Genomic DNA, 25,710 nt, shown 5'->3' on the forward strand with positions numbered 1-25,710 from the left:
GGAACTCCGTTACCGGTGGCAAATGAAGGAGAATCCCGGCAATGGTGGGCGGGATTCTCCGTTGCCGGATGCCGAAATCGTAACCGGCGACCGGGCAGAGAATCCCCGTTTGCGACGAAATCAGGGTCGGTGCCGTTTTTCTGATGCTCCACTCCCTCCAAAAGTGTCGTCTAAGAGCGTGCCGCACGACGTTGCGACGGTGTCAGCGCGTCGCTTTGAGGCTCTCCCCCAATGCTCCCCCCTCCCCCTATGGGCCGAGTTCCCGACTGCGCGGGTCGCGTGTGGTCTGAGTTTTCGTATACCCGGCGTGGCAGTTGCGGATGATGATCAGCGCTGCCACAGTCGGGGGTGGGGGGGGGGGGGAGCCATGCAGCTGGTGGGTGGGGTGGGGGGGCTTTGGAGTCGGCTGGGGGGACTGGTGAGGGTTGGTCCAGGGGTGGCGAAGGGGGGGGGGGGGGGGGATCCAGGGGGACACTACCTGGCAGGCCGAGTCCGTGTGCGCCGACGCCATGTTGTACTGCGCGACCGCTGCAGGTCGTCGCCATCTGCATGCCCGGCCATGGACCCGGTAATTCTCCATCCGTTTATGTTGGGGATGCCGGGGGTTTTACTCGGAGCCGCTGCTAGCCCCCCACTGGCCGACTTTTTCATTGTAAAACTAGACACTTCCTCCGAACATAGCCTCAGAATTGGAGAATCCAGCCCAATCTGTTTATCTAACTTTTCCTTCCATAAATCCCGGGGTGGACTCTCCGACTCCCCAGCTGTGTGTTTCTCGATGGCGCGCCGTGACTAGCAGCGGGATTTTCCATTCCCGCTGGTAGCCAATGGGATTTCCCATCGGAGGCACACCACGGCCCCGGGAAACCTGTAGGAGGCAGTGTCCTGCCGGCGGATCGGAGAATATCGCCGGTGGAAAATCTTATAATGGTAAAGAGCATGGCTCAATGGAATAAACATTTTTAAAATCTCTTCCTGTGTCACATACCAGAGGTAGAATAATGTTGAAATCCAGATCTCTGCCAGAACTGTTCTGTGGGACGGGTAAGAGTAGTGAGAAGGACTGTGACTTCTAACCCGAGCATATCTAAAGGAAACAAAATCTTTTTTTGAAACCTTATTAGGGTTTCATTGGCGCTGCACGGTGGCACAGTGGTTAGCACTGCTGCCTCACAGCACCAGGGACCCACCTTCAATTCTGACCTCGGGTGACTGTCTGTGTGGAGTTTCCACTTTTTCTCCATGTCTGCGTGGGTTTCCTCTGGGTGCTCCGGTTTCCTCCCACAGTCCAATGATGTGCAGGCCAGGTGGATTGGCCATGATCAGTTGGCTGGAGGTGGGGTTGTAGGGATTGTGTTGGGTTTAGGCCTAGGTGGGGTGCTCTGTCAGAGGCTCGGTGCAGACTCGATGGGCTGAATGACCTCCTTCTGTACTGTAGGGATTCTACAATCCAATGTTTCCAACTTGTGGTAGTATGACGAGGGAGATTACGGTACCTCTAGAACCGTGCTGCTATTGGTGCAAAAGAGTCGCTGCCCATTGGCTCAGGCAAGTCATGTGCCTCTCTGCCAATTGGCTGAGGCTAGTCATGTGACTACCCACTGATTGGCTGAGAGGTTGGTAGCTCCGCCTACGAGGTGGGGTATAAGAACCCGTACCGGCTGGCAGTCGGCCTTTCTCTGCAAGTCTACTGCCGGGCACACATCTAGTGTATGAAAGCCTGTTATTTGGAACTATTTCACGACTCGAGTCCAATTGATGGTCCATCAATTTAATACACTAGAACTTTGAAATGGAGCTACGGATCAAGCCAGACTGCCTCCGCATCAGCCCGCATGCTGCAAACGCTTCAGCAACGTTTAAACATTGGCTGGCGTGTTTCAACAGTTACCTCACCACAGTAGAAAACCACCCGACCAGGGAACAGAAATTCCACATCCTCCATTCGTGCGTGGGCACCAACGTCTACTCTCTGATAGAGGATGAACTGGACTATGATGCCGCTATGGATCTGCTAAAAGGACATTTCATCAGGCCAGTGAATTAGGTCTACGCGAGGCACCTCCTAGCTACGAGGCAACAATTCCCCGGTGAGTCCCTCGATGAATTCTATCGGGCCCTCATTGTCCCGGGGAGAAATTGCGCCTGCCCACAAGTCACTGCAGCGGAGCACACCGAACTCTTGATCAGGGACGCCTTCGTTGCGGGCATGCAGTCATCCCAGATACGCCAGAGGCTTCTGGAAAAGGACACTTTAAGCCTCGCTGAGGCACGGACCCTCGCATCCTCCTTGGAGGTCGCTGATCGCAACGCCCGCACGTATGCCCCCAGCCGCGCGGCAGCCCTTGGGCAGCGTGGCACGCAACCCCCTTCACCCCCGCCGATTCTGACCCCCCAGACCTGCGCCGTGGGAAGCCCCGATAAGCCCACGGGCCCCTGCTGCTACTTTTGTGGTCAGGCCAAGTACCCCCACCCACGCTGCCCGGCCCGCACCGCAACTTGTAAAAGCTGCGGCAAGAAGGGCTATTATGCCGCTGTCTGTCAGTCTAAATCGGTCGCTGCCAAACAGTGACCTTGTGTCCCCCTCCCCGCGCTCCTCTGGGGCCCCATGCCACAAGTGATCCACGGGCGCCGCCATTTTGTTCCCCCGACGACACAAGCGAGCCCCGCGTGCCGCCATTTTGGGCCCCCGACTCCACGCGCGACCCCCGGGCGCCGCCATCTTGTTCAACCCCCACCACGAGCGGCCGACGGGCCCGCCATCTTGGATCGGCCGGAGGACCCCGCAAGCGACTACTCAATAGTGGATGACGACTCCGAGTTCCTGCCACAACTCGCTGCAGTGACGCTGGATCAATCACGGCGCCGCACGCTTTCCACGGCGACCACACAGATCCTCCTCAATGGTCATGAGACGAGCTGCCTACTGGACTCCGGGAGCACAGAGAGCTTTGTCCACCCCGACACGGTAAGACGCTGCGCGCTCCCCATCCACCCCGTAAAACACAAAATCGCTCTGGCTTCTGGTTCGCACTCCATCCAAATCACCGGGTGCTGCTTGGCGGACCTCATGGTCCAGGGGAGAGTTTTTAAAAACTATAAAGTTTTTGTCCTTCCCCGCCTCTGCGCACCGGCACTCCTCGGACTGGATTTTCAGTGCCACCTGTAGAGCTTAACCTTCAAATTCGGCAGCCCTATTCCCCCCCCCCCCCCCCTTACTGTCTGCAGCCTCGCGTCCCTCAAGGTCGACCCTCCTTCCTTGTTTGCGAATCTCACCCCGGATTGCAAACCCGTCGCGACACAGAGCAGACGGTACAGCACCCAGGACCGGTCCTTCATCAGGTCCGAGGTCCAAAGGCTTCTGAAGGAAGGAGTCATAGAGGCCAGCAACAGTCCCTGGCGAGCACAAGTGCTGGTGGTTAGGACTGGGGAGAAAAACCGAATGGTCATATGGTCATTGACTAAAGTCAGACCATCAACAGGTTTACGCAGCTGGATGCGTATCCTCTCCCCCGTATCTCCGACCTGGTTAACAGGATCGCGCAGTACAAAGTCTTTTCCATGGTGGACCTTAAGTCCGCCTATCACCAGCTGCCCATCCGCGTGAGTGACCGAGGGTACACTGCGTTCGAAGCGGATGGGCGACTCTACCACTTTCTAAGGGTTCCATTCGGTGTCACAAATGGGATCTCGGTCTTCCAAAGGGAGATGGACCGAATAGTGGACCAATATGGTTTACGGGCAACCTTCCCGTATCTCGACATTGTCACCATCTGCGGCCACGACCAGCAGGAACACGACATCAAACAACCACATGATTGAATTGTGTCCCTTCAACTATCAATAGGAACTGGGATGTTTCGAGCTTCTCAGTGGTTTTCTTATTGCAGTGGCTGTGAACATTGTGGTCATCTCTATATGTGCATGTACACAAGGAGTTAATGTGTAATCAGTAGCACCACATGATCACTAGAGGGCCGGACCAACAGGGGTATAAAAAGCAACCACATTGGGTCTCTCGCTCTCTCTTGTGTGCACTGTGACCAGGGCAATAGCAGACTAGTTCAGATGGCTAGTGGAGTTACGTATAGTTACGTCTTGTTAACCTTATGACTAGTATCAAAGTTAAAGTAAATAACTCTTGCAATTATTGTTATAGTTACTCAATAAACCTTTTGTTACTACTGGACAAGTTTGAGTCTTCTTCATCAAGATTCACTCACCAAGGTTTGAGTCGCACATGTTACCTACCACACAGGTAACAAAACCAACATCACTGGCAGGGCTGCATTCATTCCCCATCCTTTGTGAAGGCAGTGGTGGGACCCCTTCTCGAAACGCTGCAGAGTGCCAGGTGACCAACCCGCCCCGCCCACCCCTCCCCCTCCCTGTCGCAACCAGTTACCCAGTACATTCTAGCTGGCTCAACGCGGGTGATTTTACTTATGACAGGATGCGGGCACGTGCCGCCAGCTCAACATAGCGACTGCCAACGAGCATCAAATAATTCACGAGGTTAAAACACAGGAGTGTGAAAGCACGCGTGATGTGGACATTTGAAACTGAATTAAACTTCTCAAACTGGCAGAGTGGGTTTGGAATTTGTGCTTCTGGATTACGAGGACGAAAGGTTTGCATTTCTACAGCACCTTTCACGTCCACCGGATCGCCAATGATGTATTCGGGAAGTGTAGTTACTGTTATAATGTAGGAAACACGGGAACCAGTTTACGCACAGCAAGCTCCCACAAAACAGCAATGCCGTAATGACCAGACAAGCTGCTGTTTGTGATGTTGGTCGAGGGATAAATATCGTCAAGGACACCGGGGATAGGTCAGTTGCTCTTCTTCATGTTATCCTTTACACCCACCCGAGAGGTCAGGCAGAGCCTCGGTTTAATATTGCACCCAAAAAACTGAGAGCTTCTGACAACGCAGTGCTAATGCGGAATGTCAGCTCAGAGGCAAGAGTGCTGCCGAGTGAAAAACACGTGACATCCTGTGCACGCTGAAAACAGAAAAGGCTGGTGAATCTCAGCAGGTCCGGCAGCAGCACAGGTAGAAAGGGAACCAAGAGAGTCCTTCTGAATCTTCTTCAGAACTGTGCTATTGACTGAGAAGACCTCCAGATTTCTAGGCATAACCACTGCCCACCAACGTGATGTGAAAGTGGGGGAATGCACTGCAGTTTTGCATGCTGAAATGAAATGAAATGAAAATCGCTTATTGTCACGAATAGGCTTAAATGAAGTTACTGTGAAAAGCCCCTAGTCGCCACATTCCGGCGCCTGTTCGGGGAGGCTGGTACGGGAATTGAACTGTGCTGCTGGCCTGCTTTAAAAGCCAGTGATTTAGCCCAGTGCTATTGTCCGAGAGAGTTTCTAAAGAAAGGGCTTCCAAAGCTGTGGGTCTCCTCCCTGAATGGCTTCATGAGACGGGATTTTGTGGCTGCTTTGGAGCTGCCAGGCTGCCTTCAAATCCTCGGGTTTTTAGTCTATTGGCGGGCGCGCCCTGATGGACTACAGGCTGAGGCCTAGTCGCTGTTGCTGCTGCTGAAACAGAAGCCACGTGAAAAGGTAGGTGTCCATCTTTTTTATTCAGGAGCCACCCTGCCTTCTCATCTACTCCCGCAATGCTCAGCTCCTGTTCCCTCCGCCTGCTCGACAGCTGAAGTCGCGCCTCACCCCCCCCCCCCCACCTCTCAAAATCCCCCTCACCCCCAAATGTTCACTCACACCAGGAAAAGGTTTGTGAGGGACCATCTGAGAACAAATATTTGCTTCAGTGGATAATATGAATGGCGTGGAGTCTTCTGATTGATAGTGTCTGAGCAGAGAATATGGACTAAGTAACCTTTGCTTTGTGCGGTGCTTTTGTGGATTAAATCTGTTGTCAGCTGGTGTCAATCATCCCCCCCCCCCCCCCCCCCCCCCCCCCCCCCCCCCCCCCCCCCCCCCCCCCAGCTGTTAACAGTTGGGCCTTAACGTGTTTGAGAGATTTAATTTGCTCTTCAGTCATTTCTAAGAGAGGCAGTGTCGGTTAAAGTACCTACTGTGGTGAACGTATTATAATAACCATTCACCACTATACTACATTGTACCATGCTGTTGCCCAGGTGGGCTCCACCTATGGACCATTGCACTGTGCTACACTGATTGTATCATGTTGGTGCCCTTATGGGCTCCGTCCCTGGCTCCGCCCCCTTGAGGGGAGGTATAAAGAGCAGCTGCCCTGTAGGCGACTCTCACTTGCAGAGCAGTCGCAGGCAGGCACTGTTCTAGTCGATTAAAGCCACTGTTCACTTCAACTCTCTGTCTCGTGTGAATTGATGGTCGCATCACCTACTGTACATTAAGTGTGAGCGAATATGATTTCCTCTCAGATTGAGACAGCAATGATAATCATCCCATCCCTCTCGCAGTAGGTGAGAAAACCTTTTGCAGTCTTCAGCTGTATCTTTCTAAAGTGCTGCCCAAAGTTTTCTTTGGTTTTTCCTTCTCCCCAGGTAGATGACACAAACGTAAATCGGAATGGTGAAATTTAAATGCACGTTCGCTATGGCGCATGTTTAATTTCTTACTGCCATTGTTACGTTTCCCTCAGCATTTTTATTTGTGTTTTTGCAGACTTCTGCTACAGGCGGGAATAGATATCAATCGCCAGACAAAGGCTGGAACAGCTCTGCATGAAGCCGCACTGTGTGGGAAGACTGATGTGGTCCGTTTGCTCTTGGAAGTAAGGGACTTTGTGAGAGAAGTTGCATTGGATCAACGTTGGTGCCACTTAGGAGACTGTTAAATAAGTTAAAAGCCCATGGTGCTAAGGGTAAGATCCTGGCATGGATAGAGGATTGTCTGACTGGCAGAAGGCAGAGAGTGGGGATAAAGGGATCTTTTTCAGGATGGCAGCCGGTGACTAGTGGTGTGCCTCAGGCGTCTGTCCTGGGACCACAACTTTTCACGATATACATAAATGATCTGGAAGAAGGAACTGAAGGCACTGTTGCTAAATTTGCAGATGATACAAAGATCTATAGAGGGACAGGTAGTATTGAGGAAGCAAGGGGGCTGCAGAAGGATTTGGACAAGCTAGGAGAGTGGCAATGAAGTGGCAAATTAAATACAATGTGGAAAAGTGTGAGGTTATGCACTTTGGAAGGAGGAATTTAGGCATAGACTATTTTCTAAATGGGGAAATGCTTAGGAAATCAGAAGCACAAAGGGACTTGGGAGTCCTTGTTCATGATTCTCTTAAGGTCAATGTGCAGGTTCAGTCGGCAGTTAAGAAGCAAATGCAATGTTAGCATTCACGTCAAGAGGGCTAGAATACAGGACCAGGGCTGTATTTCTGAGGCTGCATAAGGCTCTGGTCAGACCCCATTTGGAATATTGTGAGCAGTTTTGGGCCCCCTATCTAATGAAGGATGTGCTGGCCTTGGAAAGGGTCCAGAGGAGGTTCACAAGAATGATCCCTGCAATGAAGAACTTGTCGTATGAGGAACGGTTGAGAACTCTGGGTCTGTACTTGTTGGAGTTAGAAGGATGAGGGGGGATCTTATTGAAACTTCCAAGGTTACTGCGAGGCCTGGATAGAGTGGACAAGGAGAGGATGTTTCCACTCGTAGGAAAAACTAGAACCAGAGGACACCACCTCAGACTAAAGGGACGATCCTTTAAAACTGAGATGAGGAGGAATTTCTTCAGCCAGGGGGTGGTTAATCTGTGGAACTCTTTACCGCAGAAGGCTGTGGAGGCTTAATCATTGAATGTATTTAAGACAGAGTTAGATAGGTTCTTGACTAATAAGGGGATCAGGGGTTATGGGGAGAATGGGGATGAGAAAATATCAGCCATGATTGAATGGCGGAGCAGACTCAATGGGCCGAGTGGCCTAATTCTGCTCCTATGTCTTATGGTCTTATGGATCAGCCACACTGGGCCAGCACACAGCGAGCCCTCTGTTGGACCTGCTGTACAGTTAAATAGCCCAGCAACACGTCTTGTTTAAAGGCAAGGGCAGCAGGGAACAGATGGGACAAGCAGGGTATCTCCTTAACTAATTGGGATTCATATTAAGATTTGAGGGAAGGAAGGGCCAAAGGAGAGTGAATTAGAGTTTGTGAATCCAATGTGAAGTTGGATCCTGAAGAGACGGGGAAAAGATTGAAAGAGGCTGAAAGGAACAGTAAGAAAAAGGTTGAGCGTAAATGTGATTTTTGTTGTTACATATTTCAATTCACACCCTGAAGGAATGAGACTTCACAGATGCTGGTGTATCCATTTTCTGTTGCACGTTCTGTACCCAATTATATCATTAAAACAGCTCATGAGTTCTCCAATGAAATGTGGGCAATTTCCAAATGAGGGGAAAATAGCACCAATATTGCAAAATTTTGGTAGGAATTTGTTAGTTTCTGCAGTATATTTATTCATAAGAGCAGGTCCGTGATATTGTTGTCAAGCTATGGAGCGAATATGAAGTTCTCAGCAGAGAATTTCCTTGCCTCCATGAGCGCATGCACTGCCTGATGTCCACAGTGCAAAGTTCAATGAGTGGCCATTTGGGACTATAACTGACCTCTGCGTTCTTGGGTGGGAGGCGGAATGCCAGTGTGGGAGGCGGAATGCCAGTGTGGGAGGCGGAATGCCAGTACGGCTCCAACTGTGGATGCACCGTTGCTGAATTGAGCTCAACCGTGATGCCTCTACAGGTCAATCGCCTCAGCAACGGGCTGAATCTTCCAGTCCTGCCAACAGCGGGAAGTTTTGGAATTATGTTCTTGGGACATTAAAGCCGGAATTCCCCCTCCGTTCCCGCTGGTGGGATTCTCCAGCCCCGCTGGAGTGAACGGAATGTTGGCTCAGCACCACGTTCTCCGCTCCCGCTGGCAGAGGTGCTGGGGTGAAGTCAGATCGGATAATCCCGGCCTAAAGGTGGGTCGAGCCTCCTGGTGAGCAGAGTCGGCCGGTCCAGTTGCAGGCCCAGGCTTATTTAAAGGGCTCCTTGTCGGAATTAAATTCCCCCTCCAAATTAAGTTCTCCGTCAGTCAGAAGTTAAAACGTTCAACTTTATGGCTGCACCTAAGCGAGTTACACGTCGTCCACGATGGGTTGCCGCTGCATTGTCCTCTTTGAGGATTGTCTGTAAATGCCAGCCTAGGCTTGAGACCGGGTAATGGGCCACAAGTTGCATGAAGGGTGATCAAGGAAGGGATGAAGGGTTATTGGGGCAGGGCTGAGCAGTGACAATGCAAGCTGGCCGGGTGCCCAGACCTTTGACCCCATGAAGTAACGGCAGGCACAGCGAATTCCTGCCAGCCCCCCCTCCTCGCGGATGCTTACTTAATGAGCTGGACGGCGCAAAAGTGTGCGTAGTCAGCTGTTCGGAAGGCACTGGTTGTGCTGGAGCGCGCCCATACAGCTGATGGATCGGCTGGGCCAGAGGGCACCTAGCGGGGTGGCCTGGGAGGGCACCGATACGACCTGTGGCCCTATGTTCACAGTGGGTTGTTGGCGGTGTGCGCAGCTGCATGGCTGACTTTCCAGCTGTGGAAATCCACCCCAAACCCACAGCCCAGCTCCTGGCCACCACCTGCTACTCCCCCCGGCCCTGGCAGGAGCTCCTGGCCAGCGACACAACTGTCAGCAAGCTATGGTGATGTTGGACACTTTCCATACCCCCTCTCTCTCCTTCAGCAGCCATGATGCCGGTTTAACGACTTTTAAAAGCACGAGTGAACCGTGCCGTCAGGAACTGGTCCCATCGGAAGGCGGAGAATTGCGGAGGTCCCGGAGAATACCGGGTAGGGCCCACTAATAATATGCAAACGGTGTTTACGGTACGTGCATTCTGGACCACATTGACACCGCTGTCGGGGAGACAGAGAATTGCGATTTGGCGTCAAATCGGCGCCCGCGATTTCGCCGTCAGCCAACAGAGAATCCCACCCAATATCTTTTAATCATTTGAGTCACTCGATTTCCTCATTCACTGGGAATTTTGAGCATTGTCGTTGGTAGGCAGAGGGGCTTTAACAGTAATTACACATTTTCCCCACCTAAAGCTTTAATTGTGTTTCAGAGTGGGATCAACGCACACATCAAGAACACTTACAGTCAGTCGGCTCTGGACATTGTTCATCAGTTCACAGCAACCCAAGCAAGCAAAGAGATCAAACAAATGCTCCGAGGTAAGTCTGAAAGCATAAAGATGTTTCAGACTGCTCTGTGGTAGACTCTGGCCCTACAATAAAGCTTGCATTTATATATCTCCTTTCGGGACCCCTGGACCCAATGTCGTTCACAGTCAGCAAATTATCTTTGAGGTTTTGTAATTTGGGAAGTCTTCCAGCTAATTTGCAAGCAGCAGTCAACATCTTTAGCACACTGGGCTAACTAGCTGGCTTTTAAAGCAGACCAAGGCAGGCCAGCAGCGTGGGTTCAATTCCCGTACCAGCCTCCCGGAATGTGGCGACTAGGGGCTTTTCACAGTAACTTCATTTGAAGCCTACTTGTGACAATAAGCAATTTTCATTTCAAGATGGCATCGCTGACAATGCAGCACTCCCTCAACCTAGCCCACCCGCTCAAAGCTAACCGCCCTGGCTCCACACTCCCATCGTTGTTCGCTTGACCTGCCCATCCTTCCCACATCCATTTGAAGAGTGAAGCGACTCCCTATTGATTGGCTGGAGGATTCGCGACAATCAAACGGCCGTTTCCCTTTGCTAATATTTTAACGCCCCTTGACCAGATGCCTACAGATAATAAATGTCTCCTCTTCCTGATTTTTCAGATGCCTCTGCTGCCCTGCAGGTCAGGGCTGTGAAGGACTACTGTAACAATTATGACCTGACCAGCCTTAATGTGAAAATGGGGGACGTTATTACAGTAAGTTTGATAAATCAATCAAATGATTTTGTTGCCCTCTGTTTCGGATTAACATGTGGATTGCCCCAGACGAATGTGTCATGCATTCAAAACCTCCGAATAAATGTGGAACAATGGCTGTTCGATGGACAAGATTGATTATTGTTTTATTGTAGACGTTAACACTTCCTGGCAACTGTTTTTATGTTGATGCAATTTTGTCTTGAAGCAGTTGCTGTTTGTTCTATAAAGAGGATGTTGATCATCTTTTACAATGGCTGCACCGTGCATATCACAACGTCCCATTGCTTTGGCCACCGGCAGTATAGGAAAGGCCATTTGTTTCTAAGGGCTGTGTGTATCAGCAAATTTCCCTCACCTGGATGGGCTTCTCTTACCCTTCGCCCTTCAATCTCGCTCCAACTCACAACCGTTCTTGCCTCTCCCTATTTCACTGATAGTGTAAACTTTCTGTCCTTTCCTCGCTCTCAGTCCTTCACCGCCTACAGGCTCTTTCCCCTATCCTACATCTCCAAGGTGTTGAAATCGAAACCCACCACACAAATGGCATTGATTTCCCAAGACCTCCAAACCATGTCACCCCCTCAGCTCCCTCATTCCTTCATTACTTAAAAGCAACCTCCTGATTACCGTGTACTTTATCATTGGCAATGTCCCTCACAGTGGCCCTTCAACTGAGCATTCCAATAAACACACAGACCCAGTCGCGAAACGTTTGCAGTAGAAAGGAGGGCCTCATGAGCACCTTTGTATTGTAGGGACATTCCTCCACTCCCTCCCCACCCCTGTGCATGTGAAGGCAACTGGAACTCTGGGTTTCCCGACCACCCATCGTGGAGAAGAAATCAAAGTCTAAGCCTGTTATATAGACAATCATATTAAGCTTCTGGTCCAGACCTGCCCTCATAGCAAGAAACAGGCCATGCAATATGGAAGGCTTTTTCTGATTCTTGTCCAAGTGAACTGACATTCAAGAGGCCGATTTTCGCTTCAAGGCAGATAGCTGCAGTCGGGAGGTTTCTCAGCTCCCGTGTCCTACCTCAGTGGAAAGTACAAAGTGAATTGCACAATTTCCACTTCAGGACACTGTGGGGGACGGAATCTGGCCCACCAACCCAAGAAGCAGATCGTAGGCAGCCACGGATGTGAAGGTGGGCCGGTTAGAAGGCGTGCCTTGGTTCTCTCGGACCTCAGTTGTTTCAGAAGCTGCTAGGCGTCATTCCTCAACTCCATGGCCCCTCATACACTGTGTGCCACTTCCATAGTCTTTTAAATACTCCCCTCTTTAAAAATTAAGTAAACCGGTTGCAGCTGTCACTGCGAGTTAATAAAAACCCTTTGGTGGACTAATTTGATTCACAGGCCAGCTACTGAAAGTTAGAAAAAAATATTAGCATCTGGTTCTGCAGTTTTAACATAATTCTTTGTTGACATATCCCCAAGGGCTATTATTATGTCATTTTGAATTTCGAAAGGTACAAATATCCCAGCCGGAGTTTGAGTTCAAAGTTTGACTGACAGTTTAAGAGGCTATTAAAGGATTAGCTGTTTTTGATGTGGGATCTGAATGGAAGTTTGTTTTTATAAGAAATTAACCTCTTGAGGAGGTTTAAAACCTTTGGATGAACTTTATGAATGGAAGGTTTTTCAATATCAAGTGTGGGCAGAGCAGCCGCCCGTTTTCGGCAAGTCCCGCCAGCGTGAAATAGACATGGTCCACCCCAGCGGGACCTGGCTTGGAGGGCGGCTAGCGGAGTCCTCGGGGGGCGGGGGGTGGGGTCCAGCCCCGGGGGGGCCCCCACGGTGGCCTGGCTCACGATCGGGGCCCACCAATCTGCAGGCGGGCCTGTGCCATGGAGGCCCTCTTTCCCTCCTTGCCGGTCTCTGTATGGCTCCGCCACGGCCGGTGCAGAGAAGAAACCCCCTGCGCACGCGCAGGAAACACGCCGGCTGTTTTGCGCATGCGCCAGTCCGACGCCGGAGTGGTTCACGCCAATCTTGGCGCTGGCATCAGACCGTCCCGCCAATTGCAGGAGAATCCCGGCCACGTAATCCACCGAGAGCGGAAAAATGTTATGTACTGGGAATATATTCTTAATGGCTCTGTGTCGTATGATGTGTAATGATGTCAGCAGAGTGTTGCGCGGGTTTTGAGCCGTTCACCATCTTGATGGTACGAGCAACACCCTTAATAAGCCCCTCATCGTATTTTACAAGAATCCAGAGTGTGGGCACCCCCACACCTTTTCTCTTTGTAGCAACAAAAGAAATATAAAAGGAGAGAAAACTGACGATGAGGATTTAGGACCAGAAGGAAACATGTGATGAGGAAGGTGACAGAAAAATAGCTAGAAAGAAGTTTTTCATTCGCAAACTGTGGGATGGCATCGGAAGCAATGGGAGATTCTCTGTACTGGCGAAGCACTGCCCTGGATGATGAGAACGTTTAACAAAAGTAAGGAGACTGATCGTCGGGGAAGATTTGTGTGGGTTGAAGTGAATGGCAGCTAGGCTGCAGGGACCGTGCACATTGCAAAGCCATATGGGCTGCTGGGAACAGGGATTTTGAGGTCTGCCAACTGTGCACAAGACACTACTCGGGAGAAAATTCACAATATTCAGGCATCAAAGGGAAAGATTTCCTAGTTGCTTGTTGAAGGAATTGTTTGTGCCGTACTTCCCAACACCGGCAGAAGGGAGGAAGTGTAGACCCAAGGAGCCAGGATCCAAAAATGTAGGATACATGGGTGCCATGGATGCGTTTCTTGAGAATTATGAAGCATGGAATTTATATGAAGAAAGTTTCCAATTGTTTTTAATATCTAATCAGATGCCAGAGGACTTAAAGGTCATAACATTTCTCAGCTCAGTTGGCCGTAAAACGTTTACGCTGCTTCAGAATCTTGTTCACCCAGCAAAAACAGGAGACAAATCCTCCAGTGAATTATGAATTTGGTGCAACACTTGATGCTACTCTTCGAGACAGGCTGGTTTGTGGATTACGCAGTGAAGCAATTCAGACAAAGCTGCCAACTGTCAGTGATTTAACTTGAATGCCGCTGTTGAAGTTGTCAAATCTACTGGCCGGGATTCTCCGATAATGGGGCTGTGTTGACACCATCGTAAATGCTGGAGCGTTTCATGACGGCATCAACTGGCCCCCAGCAGCAGCGATCCTGCACCGCACAAGGGGCCAGCACGGCACTGAAGCGCCTCACGCAGCTTCAGCTGCTGAGACGGGCACCAGCACGGCCGGCGCGAATCCACACATGCATGTAGGTTGCCGTCATCGCGCCGGCCCCAGTGCAACATGGCGGAGACCTACAGGGGCCCGGCGCGGAGGAACACAGGCCCCCACCGGAATAGCCCGCCTGCTGATCGGTAGGCCCAGATTGCGGCCAGGCCACAGTGGCGCCCCCCCACCACCCCCCCGGGAGTCAGATCTCACCCCCCCCCCCCACAGCCAGAATGCTGAGGTCCCACCGGGTAGGACCACACGAGAGCGATGCCGACGGGACTCAGCCGAACTCGACAGGTACTCGGCCCATAGCACGTGGAGAATCACTGGCGGGATGGGGGGGGGGTCGCGTTGAGCGTCAGCGCCATTGGCCCCAATACTCCGGTCGGCGGAGAATCGGCGTTCCTGAGTTGGAGCAGCGTTGCGGGACTCGTGCCCCCACCCCGGCGATTCTCCGATCCGGCGCGGGATCAGAGAATCCCGCCCATGAAGTTTGCAATGAGAGAAGCGTCACTGATAGGGGCTGCAGCGAAGATTACACAAAATGGATACCTCAAGGAACAAGACTGAAAAGGTGCAGCCATGTCATCATTGTACACAGGTTGGACATTCAGCAAGGAATACTGGGGTAAGTCAAATACGTGTGAGAACGGTGGTAAGAAAGACCACATTGCCAAAGCTTGCTGAGCTCAGAAAACATTTCCCACTCTAAGATGGTGCAAGAAGAACAACACAAGTAAACAATCTACTCGTGCCTACAAATTAGTGGACGAAGCTCAAGATCACTCAAAAGACAGAGAAACTGAGCTCCTGCAAGAGTTTAAGCTAGGTGTCTTGTCAATGTGGGACGACCAACAATGTTTTTGGACATATCCGAAACTTGAAGGTCATGAAATTAAAATGGAAGTGGGAGAGTGCAGCAGTATCGCTAATACCTGAAGCAATGTATCATCATAAGATGAGGCATCTGCTGTTAAAAAACATCAAATGTGATCCTAAGGACGTACCATTAAAAGTGTTGAAAATGAAAGCAAATGGTTAGATGGCGAAGTTGTCTCTTCGTGTTGCCTGTGGAAACCTTACTGCTCCATTTGGCAGAGCAGGGTTGGCTAAGATTAGTCTCAACTAGGAAACAATCAATTAGCGGATTCAAAGGGCAACTTGCAACACCTTCTGAAGAAGTAAGAGAAGGCATTTGAAGATTCACTGGGCTCTATGACTGGAGTTGAAGTACACAGAAAATCAAGCCTGACCGCACACCCAAATTTCTCAAAGCTGTACCAGAAGCCATCAAACTTAAAGTTGAGGAAGAACTAGACAGATTAGGAAGGCATTCTATCAATGCATCAAAAAAATCAGGGAAGATTATCAAGAAGAGTAAACAAATTTCTAATATCTTACCGGAACACTGTTACCTTGCAAAATTCACCAACAATGCTGTTGTTTAAGAGGAAACTACTAATGCAGTTTGATTTGTTAACTCCACCTGATACTTCAGAGATTGTCAAACGACAGCAATTACACATTGCTCGAAGGGAAAAAATCTCTAAAAGACGGGTATTCAACCAAGGAGAGAGAGTGCTAGCGAGAAATTACACCATCAGCGAGGAATGGGTACCAGCTATGATCCTAGCAGAGACAGGTCCAATATCAGACACCGTACAGATGGACGATGAAAGAGTTTGGCGACATCATGCTGATCAGTTACTTGCTGCATGAAGTGAGTTTGCAGAAACTTCTCAAGAGGTTTTACCTTTGGACGATCTCGGGAGCTATACTTTGGAACAGAGACCAGAGACAGTGACGAGTACAGATTCTATTTCTGAGGACTTTTCAATGCCTATAGTGACAGATACTGAAATAACTATTCAAAAAGTGCCATCTACAGAACCGAATGAGGACACTTCTGAGGTCACAAGTAGCCTAGTTCATGAACGTCCATGTCTAACAAAAAGGAATAGAGATTGGCCACAAAGACTTATTGAATTAGAACATAGAACATAGAACAGTACAGCACAGAACAGGCCCTTCGGCCCTCGATGTTGTGCCGAGCCATGATCACCCTACTCAAACCAACGTATCCACCCTATACCCGTAACCCAACAACCCCCCACCCCTTAACCTTACTTTTTAGGACACTACGGGCAATTTAGCATGGCCAATCCACCTAACCCGCACATCTTTGGACTGTGGGAGGAAACCGGAGCACCCGGAGGAAACCCACGCACACAGGGGGAGGACGTGCAGACTCCACACAGACAGTGACCCAGCCGGGAATCGAACCTGGGACCCTGGAGCTGTGAAGCATTTATGCTAACCACCATGCTACCATGCTGCCCTAAATTGTATATATGTATAGAAATAACATACCAGAGGATCTGTTGTGTAAATGTTCATTGTTGGCATTGCACTAATGAAGTAAAGTGAGAGGGGTGTTATGTATCTGGGAATACATTATTGCTGGTTCTGCATCATGTGATGTGCAGTGACGTCAGCAGAGTTTTTGCGCGCGCGGGCTTTGAGCAGATCCCTATTTTGATTGCATGAACAACACCCTCTCATCGTGCTTGACCAGAATCTAGAGTGTGGGCGCTTCCATACCTTTTCTCTTTGCGGCAATTATGACAAAAGAGAAAAGAGAAAAATATCCAGGATCAATGAGGGATAATAATATTCTGGAAAATTTCTCTTCCACCCCTTCAGCTGATCACAACCAATCCAGGAGATCGGATGGACCAATTGTTAGCTATGAAGACATTTGCCTTCTACCTGATGTGCTATCTGTCCCAGTCGAGAACTGTTCTGGCCCCCTCTTTAAGGGTCCACCACACCAGGCGGCAATGTGTTCCCAGGCACAGTGACCATGGCTTTACGGGTTGATGTTTAAGTGGAGACATGATGCCCTCTGTTCGGAATGAAAGGAAACCCTGAGGAATCTCCTCCTTTAGCTCATTCTGGCTGGTGATAGAATATCACAATTAAAGATGGAAGTACAATGGTATTGATATTAGGGCAGTAATTCAGGGGCCTGGAAGCATGAATTAAATCCTATAATAGCACCTGAGGGAATTTATATTTAATTAGTAAGTCTGGAATAAAATGCTAGTCTCATTAAAAATAATCATGTAACTACCAGATTGTTGCAAAAATCCACCTGGTTCACTCGTTGCCTTTGGGAGAGGAAATCTGCGTTCCTACCTGGTCTGACCTACACCTGACTCCAGACCCTGAGTAATGTGGTTGACCTTTAACTGTCCCTAAAATGGGCAAGCAAGAGCAGCACAGTGGCGCAGCGGTTAGAATTGCTGCCTCACGGTGCGAGGTCACAGGTTCGATCCCGGCCCCAGGTCACTGTCCGTGTGGAGTTCGTGTATTCTCCCCGTATCTTCATGGGTCTCACCCCCACAACCCAAAAGATGTGCAGGGTAGGTGGATTGGCCACGCTAAATTGCCCCTTAATTGGAAAAATGGAAAACAATGAAATGGCCGAGCAAGACACTCAGTTATACCAAACTGCTATAGAAACATGCGTAGAAAATAGAAGCTGGAGGATGCCGTTCAGCATTTCGAGTCTGCTCATTCACTATGATTATAGCTGATCATCAAGTTCAATACCCTGATCCCGCCTTCCCCCCCCCCCCCCCATATCCCTTGATGTTTAGCCCCAGGAGCTAAAAAAGGAGATAAATAAATTCTGCCCTTGCCAGCAATGCTCACATCCCAGGAACAAGTTGTTGAAAACGAGTGAAGAACATCAGTTCTGACAGGATAATTTGTTATTTTGAAACTTTGAAGGGGTTTGAGTGACTTTCAAATATACAAATGTTTAGTGTACCAATGGCGACTGAAATGATTAAGTAAGGGGCGGGATTCTCCAATCCCGCGGCAGAGTGTCCACGCCGTCGTAAACGCCATCGCGTTTAATTCTGGCCCCTACAGGAGGCCAGCACAGCGCTGGAGCTGTTTGCGTTGCTCCAGCTGCAGATCCCGGCACGAACTGGGCGCCACGGGATCCGCGCATGCGCAGTTGCACCGGCGCCAACGAGGACATGCGCAATGGGCCTCCTTCAACGCGCCAGCCTCGAAGCACATGGTGCAGGGCTGCAGCGGCCGGCGCATTGGAAAGGAGGCCCCCAGCCACAGAGGCCGGCCCGCCGATCGGCGGGTCCCGATCGCGGGCCAGGCCACATCGAAAGCCCCCCCCCTGGGTCGGACATCCCCTCCCCTCCCCCCCCCCCACAGGTCGCCACCCGACCCGTACACGCCGAGGTCCCGCCGGCTCAGAGCAGGTTAGAACGGCGCCGGCGGGACTCGGCTCTTTTCCTACGGCCGCTCGGCCCGTACGGGCCATGGAATCGGCAGGCCGGCCGCGTAGAGCCGTCCGCAACCGATGCTGCGCCAACCACGCCGGCGCCAATGGCTCCGATTCTCCGCACTGCATCAGGGCGGCGTGGCCCATTTGGGGGGATTCTCCGGCCTGGCGCGGGCTGGGAGAATCCTGCCCAAGGAGTCTCTTTTCGGTCAATCCCCAGCAATACTGCAGAAATACAGCAGGTGGTGCTCCACACACAGCCATCACCATTAACAATATCATCAAGGTATTAATCACTCCTCAATCGATAGGCCAACAACCACCAAATCAAGTAGGAGTGGAACTGTCCATCATAAGGGCCTTCCAACAAGGCTTTCCTCGTGGTTGTCCTGATACCATTAGGACTACACTGCAACATTGACAAATTAATTAGAATGCCCGATTACACCTGCAATCTGACAGAAAGCAGGTAGGGTGGGGTTAAATTAAGGCGAGACACCTTTTCTCTTCTCATTGCCTTCATGCTGTGTCCTAACTTTACCTGACCTTTCGATCTCAATGTTTTTAGATTTAGCTTATCTTTTTTCTTACTTCTATTTTCACACATCTGTGATGTTTCATCTTGCTTTCAGCGTAATCTGCTTTTGTTATCTTCAACTCTTTCCAAAAACCTGACCGGGCACAGGACGACACGTAGAACAAATACTCCTGAAGGACAGGAGCAACACATCCAGTCGAAATGGCAGCACAATTTCAGACTGTAAATAGTAAGGGTGCAGCGTAACCTGCCTTAACAGCTCTTCTAGGCCTCTCAGATTTACAGGCTGCATGTCCTGGACTAAGAGAAGGCCTCAGGCCCATTATTTATTTTGCACACAGATTATTCTGTCAAACACAGCCCCCACAGTATACACTGACAGGATCAAAAGTCATCGAAGTTTCTTCCAGAGGTGTCTAAATTTGTGCTTTCTTTGATTTCCCTGAAGGTTCTGGAGCAGCATCCTGATGGGAGGTGGAAAGGATGTATCCATGACAACAGAACCGGCAACGACAGAGTGGGATATTTCCCATCATCTATTGCGGAGGTGATTAGCAAGCGATCAGGTAAAACACAAATATTCCTCCTCACCTTTGTCACAGGAAACCTGAATAAATGCACTTCAAATTGCCAAACAAAAAATGTATCGAGACAATCGAGTATTTTTTTTAAATGAACTGTTTTTAATATTGGTTTCTTTTGTACCTGTTATGCATGAGGGAATCTGGTGCACATTAACATACGTTATTTATTCACATCCAAAGTGAGGAATCGAGCAATTGTAACGCCTCCAAGTGTATGATTTGGTAGCTATTCCTTCTAGAAAATAATTTTTCTTGCTATTGTCAGATTTTTATTCTGAACCTGTTTTATTATTTTGTATATTTGCCAGGTTAACTAAATATGTTCAAAAGCATATAAGTTTGCAGTGAGTTAATAAAATGCATAGATTTACAAATGAAACTTCACAAAAGGAAGTATCTGCTGAAAGTTCAACAAGTATTATTTGTGCAATTTCAAACTTCGGCTCAAGGCTGGACTTTACATTTCCGTGTTAATAGTGATTGAGGTGCAAATAATGAGTGAGGTCGGAGTGTTTGTGTCAACGTAGTGCCTGAGGTCCGTGTCAGAAACAAACTGAGAGGTTTTCTATTAAATAACCGGGAGTGGGCGGATTGCCCTGAAATGGAGCCTGATGATTGGTCGTTGCTCCTATTTCTAGCTGGAGGTGGCATTGCTTGTGAATAAAAGCAGTCCCTTAATGTGCAGGCAGGAAATGAGGGCAACATACAAAAGCAACACTAGCCTGGCTTTCCGATCCCGCTGAGTGTCTGGAAGTGATCAATGGGACGGTGGGAGAATGGTGCGCCTGGTATGGACAAAGTCATGTCACAATCAAGAGCCTCCATGCTGCACCATCCCCTCACCCCATTCCCCAATCACATTGGCGAGTAAAATCAACAGTAAGTGTAGATGTTCCAATTGCTGGAGATCAGAACCAACCCTCTCTCAAGCCGATTTACAGGTGTTTGATATTGTAAACCTTATTTCAATGTAATTAAAGAGCAGCCTACCTATTAGCGCAAGGCTCTAGTGACAGATCTCCACTCACAGATAGCAAAACAATGGAGAATCCCACAACGGAATTTCCGGGAGGAGGTCATTGAGCTACTTGTACACACATTTTAATATCTTCTTTTTCCATTCAGACAGTGACCTTTGGTTGGCTTGGAGAGCTATAGCCGTTTAAATCACATCTGGTCGGAATGATTCAAGATTCCCATATGGTTCATCTCCCATTATTAATGAGGACTGTTTCTATCTAAACTCTGACCTACTAATGGATAGTTTAATGGATTCCTAGCCTGTGCTGGCTCTTCAGACATGTGTAACAGAACATGTTGAGAAATCTCAGCAGGTCTGGGTAGCATCTGTGGAGAGAGAAACAGAGTCAATGTTTTTCCAGTCCGGTATGACTCTTCTTTGAACCCTTCAGGCATACAGAGGCAAAGAAATCAGTCAGGTGCCCTGAAATGGAGATTGACGATTTCCCTTGCAACAGGGACTTGGAGTTCAATAAAACACTGAGCACAACGTAAGCTTCACATTCCCACTACCACAGATTTCCAGGGTTTATTTATGTCCCCAAATTGTTTGATACCAAGTGGTCATTTGACGCGGTTAATGGTTTCATTATCAAATATCTTATTGTTTAGTCATTTTTGAGATGTGGGCAAGGCCAGTTTTCATTGCTCGTGAGACAGTGGGGAAGAGCTGCTTTCTTGAATGTAACTGAGGCGGCTTGCTAGGCCGCTCTAGGGGATAGTTAAAAGCCTGGAGTCAAACGTAGGCCAGGCCAGGAAAGGACAGCAGGTTTCCTTCCCTAAGTGGCATTCCCGTACCAGCCTCCCCGGACAGGCGCCGGAATGTGGTGATTAGGGGCTTTTCATAGTAACTTAATTGAAGCCTACTCGTGACAATAAGCGATTTTCATTTCATTTCGTGAACTGGTTGGGTTTTTAGAACTGTGGTATTTTCAAAGGATAGGCTTGCAGACCACAAAGTACAAACAAACAAGAGCTTTATCGGAAAGGCGATTTCTCACAGGATGCTAGAATAGACGGATTGTTAGCCCGCCCATCTGAAGTCGATGAAATCAATGGTACGTCACCTGGTTGAACTTTTAAAGTTACCTTGCTCCAGCTAGGAACAAACGCGAATGCGCAACAAGAACAATCTGACAAATTCATGGCCATTGTTTACTGATGCCAGCTTCTTATTTCCAAATTATTTAGTTCTCAAAACTGTTCGGGTGGAATTTGAATTCACAATGTCCGATTTTCACAATCGAGGCCGGCAGCTTGAGTTGAGAAATGTCCAACTCAGAAAACCGACCTCAGTTTAAAGCACCCCATTATACCTAATTTCTGCTCTGGAGTGTTAGTGTGGGGTAGAATAGAATTCTAGCTGGGAGGCTGATCATAGACAGCCACAATTCGGGGGGGGGGGGGGGGGGGGAGCAAGGGGGGTGCACCAAAGCAAACTGGTTAGAAGGCCTGCATCGGTTCTCTGGGACTTCATCCCAATTTTCAGGAAGCTAGCCCCCTGGCCCTCATTCCTCCAATCCCTGCATTCCCCTACCCACTCCCCATGCTCCCTCCATGCAAACTAATACGCTTCCTGCCACCTCATACCATCTATGCCATCTCAATAGTCACTTGCCCAGTATTAATTATGGGCAGAGCTCAGGAGCCATGTGGGGATGGAAATAATTAAACTTCTGACAATCTAACAAAGCTCTCATTCATACACACTTGATGCAGTAAAAAAGTTCCTTCATGAAACCCATTCAAAGATTTTAAATCCACTCAGGTGTTCAATCTGTTATAAAAACAAACAAAAGCGTATCCACGTATAACACCAAAGGCAGCTAAGTCTTTAATAGCCTTTTTAAACTATCAATCAAAATGTGAACTCAGAAACCCTTGCTAATATAATTGCTTTAGGGGTGTTTAAAACTTAGCCAAGCATTCGCAATGAATGGTCCTTGGGAAATGGTAACAAAGAACTCTATTGAAACTACAGGAACAGATAGCAATGGTTTTGTCTCATCTACATCAGATGGCCTGTCAATCAAAGCAGTCCTACAGCCGGTGTAATTTAATTCCAACTGAAAAATTCAGCCTGCATTTTAGTTTTAAAGGGCTGTGAGGCCATGGGATTGATTGAAAATTTCAGAACTAGAATTGATATGTTCTTGTAAAAGGAATTCAGGGTCATGCGACAAATAGAGCCAAGACAGAAATCGGCCTTGATTTTATTGAACGATGGAACAGGCCTAGGGATTGACAGTCTGGGTGGCGGGGGCCTAAATAACCTCCTCCTATTCTTATGTTCCCACGTAAGCAAAATAGTGGGGGTCTTATATGCACTGTAACTCCCTCCGTGATAGCCAATCTGGTGCTGTATAGGGTCAAGGATGATTTTATTTTTCCTGAATATACTAAGATACCTATTGCATTGCAATGCCGGCCTCAACGATTAAGATGTGAAGCTATCAATATGTACTAATCAGAACATTTGTTGTATAACACATCGTCATTCTGGGGCACGGTAACAGTTAAAAGGTGTTAACTATTGTTTGCTTACTACATTTTAAGTTTGAGAATTTTTTTTGCTGTTGCTTCCTATATTTTGCCTTTTCTTTTTCATTTTTTTGTTTCAACATTTTAGGTTCTTGGGATGCAGTTATTTATGCCCACAATTCTCAGCAATATCACAAGATACAGCTCACGGCCTATGGCACGACAATAGTCAATGGTGACTCCACTCATCACTTTAATTCCATGTCACCACCCCCTCCACCTCCACCTTTCCATCATCAGCCACTTTTCAGTTCCTTTGGTTATCACAGAGCCAATAGCAGTATAGAAGAATTACCTCACGGACAAGGTAGTTTATTAAGCGTTTCTTTCTTTTATTTTGGACCAGGGTTTCCCAAAAGCTCATCTCAATAAGGTGCCTCCCGATTTTCCTTTTGGAAACCAATCTGCTAAATACTAAAACCAGACAATATGTTGCTTCACCTCCTCCCATCGTCCCCACGCCTTCGACTTTATTGGTTACTTCTGGGAAACCCTGTGTTAGTCTTATGAGAAACCAATGTGCCTTAATATTTATGTCTTTAATTTTCAAGTTTCTTTGTTTTGCTGAAGGGTGACTCATTTTTAAAAGGGCTGACAGGGCCGCATACTAGATAATTATGGTTTTATTTGGGCAACCCCGTCACATCAATAAAGAAATTGAGATGAGGAAACTTTTTTTTTTACACCTCAAGCTGGTATGATCTGGAGTACACTGACTGAAACACTTGAGACGGAAAAGCAATTGCAAGGTTACGGTGAAAATGCAGAGTGAATGAGGGCATTTGGAAAGTTCTTTCAAAGAGCCAACACAGGCACGATGGGCCAGAAGGCCTCCTTCTGTGCTGCCAGTCTCCATGATTCCATGAAAATGTGTCCAAGCATTTCACGCAACAATGCAAAACCGGTTGACAGAGAGTGGTTCCACCTAATTTACATCTCTCGCAGATTTTATCTCCATTTTGAAGTTAACGGGAATAAAGATTTGGATTGGATTTGTTTATTGTCACGTGTACCGAGGTACAGTGAAAAGTATTTTTCTGTGAGCAGCTCAAACAGATCATTAAGTACATGAAAATAAAAAGAAAATACATAATAGGGCGACACAAGGTACACAATGTAAATACATAGACACTTGCATCGGGTGAAGCAGAAAGGAGTATAGTATTAATCAGGTCAGTGCATAAGTGGGTCGTTTAGGAGTCTGGAGCAGCGGGGAAGAAGCTGTTTGTGTGTGTTCTCAGACTTTTGTATCTCCTGCCCGATGTAAAGCAGACTGTGCCAATTTGGTATCATCCATTTTTCCGCCAACTGCAGAGGCTCAAAGTCAACCTTTGAAATATGGCAGGGAGCAAGCCTGGCAACTGGGATTTTGGGAGGGCCAGTTAGAGCCCCATCACATTTGTCGTCACTCGGTAACAAATTTTGTCTGTAACGTTCACAGTCTCTTTGGGAAACCTCTTCTTATTATGAAGAGGGTCTCCGCATGTTCCTGTGAAACAAATCAGATTGTGTACAAAGCTCACATCCAATGATGCTGAAGGAGAATTTGCCCTTCATTTTTAAAAATTCTAATGAGAAATGAAATGAGTTGAGGCAAATAGATATGGAGAACTTCTTTCTGAAGGAGCTTTCGAGTTAAAGCATGGGGTGTGAATGGAAGCTAATGAAGTCTATTAAGAGCTAAAGGCAGTAAATAATATAATTATTTCAAATTTATAGGCTAACTAGTAGGGTAAACTTATTTCTAAAAGTGAATGTGGGTCTATTTTCTTGGGAGCAAGTTAATTTACACAAAGCAGAAATGGTCAGCTGCATTGACTGGCAGTGCAGTGGCATTGTTCTACACCTCTTCAAGCAATATAATAGATAGTTTGCTCTGCACACTTATCCTGCCATTTGAGGTAGGGATGCAATCTGTGGGAGTTATGGAATAGTGAAACGTGGCCTCTCCGCTGTGATCTCCAACAGTTTTTCCCTTAAGTGCCCAAACAAAATGTGGATTAAGCAAAGGGAGTCGGCTGCCTGTTTGTCCCCACTTGGAATAGCACATGTGTGGTGATATAACCACTGTAGATATGTGTACTTGCAGTAGGGGGATGTATGGCTGTACCTGTAATACAGGTTCCTCCGGTAAGCCCCTGCCGGCTAGCTCCGCCCACAGGGAGCTTGTGTATAAATATGCGTGTGAGTCACTGAGATTCTATTCTACAGCTGCCGCCGAAGGAATAGCATCACACAGCAATAAAGCCTCAATTGTACATGTCTCGAGTCTTTGTGTGCAATTATTAGCGCCACAATTTATTGCTGTGTGATTTTTCCTTACACCATGGACATCAGGATCAAGCCTGACCGTCTGCAGCTGGATCCGCAGTTGCCTCACGCCAGGAAAGACTTCATTCACTGGCTTGCAGTCTTCGAGGCCTACATCTCTTCAGCGGACCCTCCCCCGACGGAGGCTCAAAAAAGACAACTCCTGTACTCAAGACTTAGCTCCAGCGTCTTTCTGCTAATTCGAGATGCGCCTGACTACGCCAGAGCTATGGAACTGCTCAAGGAGAACTATGCACTGTCGACAAACACCCTGTTTG

The 25,710-nt window shown here is 48.4% G+C and overlaps 1 protein-coding gene across 12 annotated transcripts in view; it reads left to right on the forward strand.

Annotated features, from left to right (window-relative positions):
* Positions 1 to 25,710, forward strand: part of caskin1 (CASK interacting protein 1) — a 684,935-nt gene that overhangs the window by 543,405 nt on the left and 115,820 nt on the right. For 10 of the 12 annotated variants that reach the window (XM_038820500.1, XM_038820499.1, XM_038820502.1 and 7 more), the window contains exons 7-11: positions 6,627 to 6,735; positions 10,081 to 10,189; positions 10,795 to 10,889; positions 19,426 to 19,543; positions 23,211 to 23,429. In XM_038820500.1, coding sequence (XP_038676428.1) covers positions 6,627 to 6,735; positions 10,081 to 10,189; positions 10,795 to 10,889; positions 19,426 to 19,543; positions 23,211 to 23,429 — 650 coding nt within the window. The remainder of the gene's footprint in view (positions 1 to 6,626; positions 6,736 to 10,080; positions 10,190 to 10,794; positions 10,890 to 19,425; positions 19,544 to 23,210; positions 23,430 to 25,710) is intronic. The other 2 variants (XM_038820504.1, XM_038820510.1) reach the window with 1 other exon arrangement.

This window comes from Scyliorhinus canicula, chromosome 15 (assembly GCF_902713615.1).
Source record: "Scyliorhinus canicula chromosome 15, sScyCan1.1, whole genome shotgun sequence".
NCBI lineage: Eukaryota > Metazoa > Chordata > Chondrichthyes > Carcharhiniformes > Scyliorhinidae > Scyliorhinus > Scyliorhinus canicula.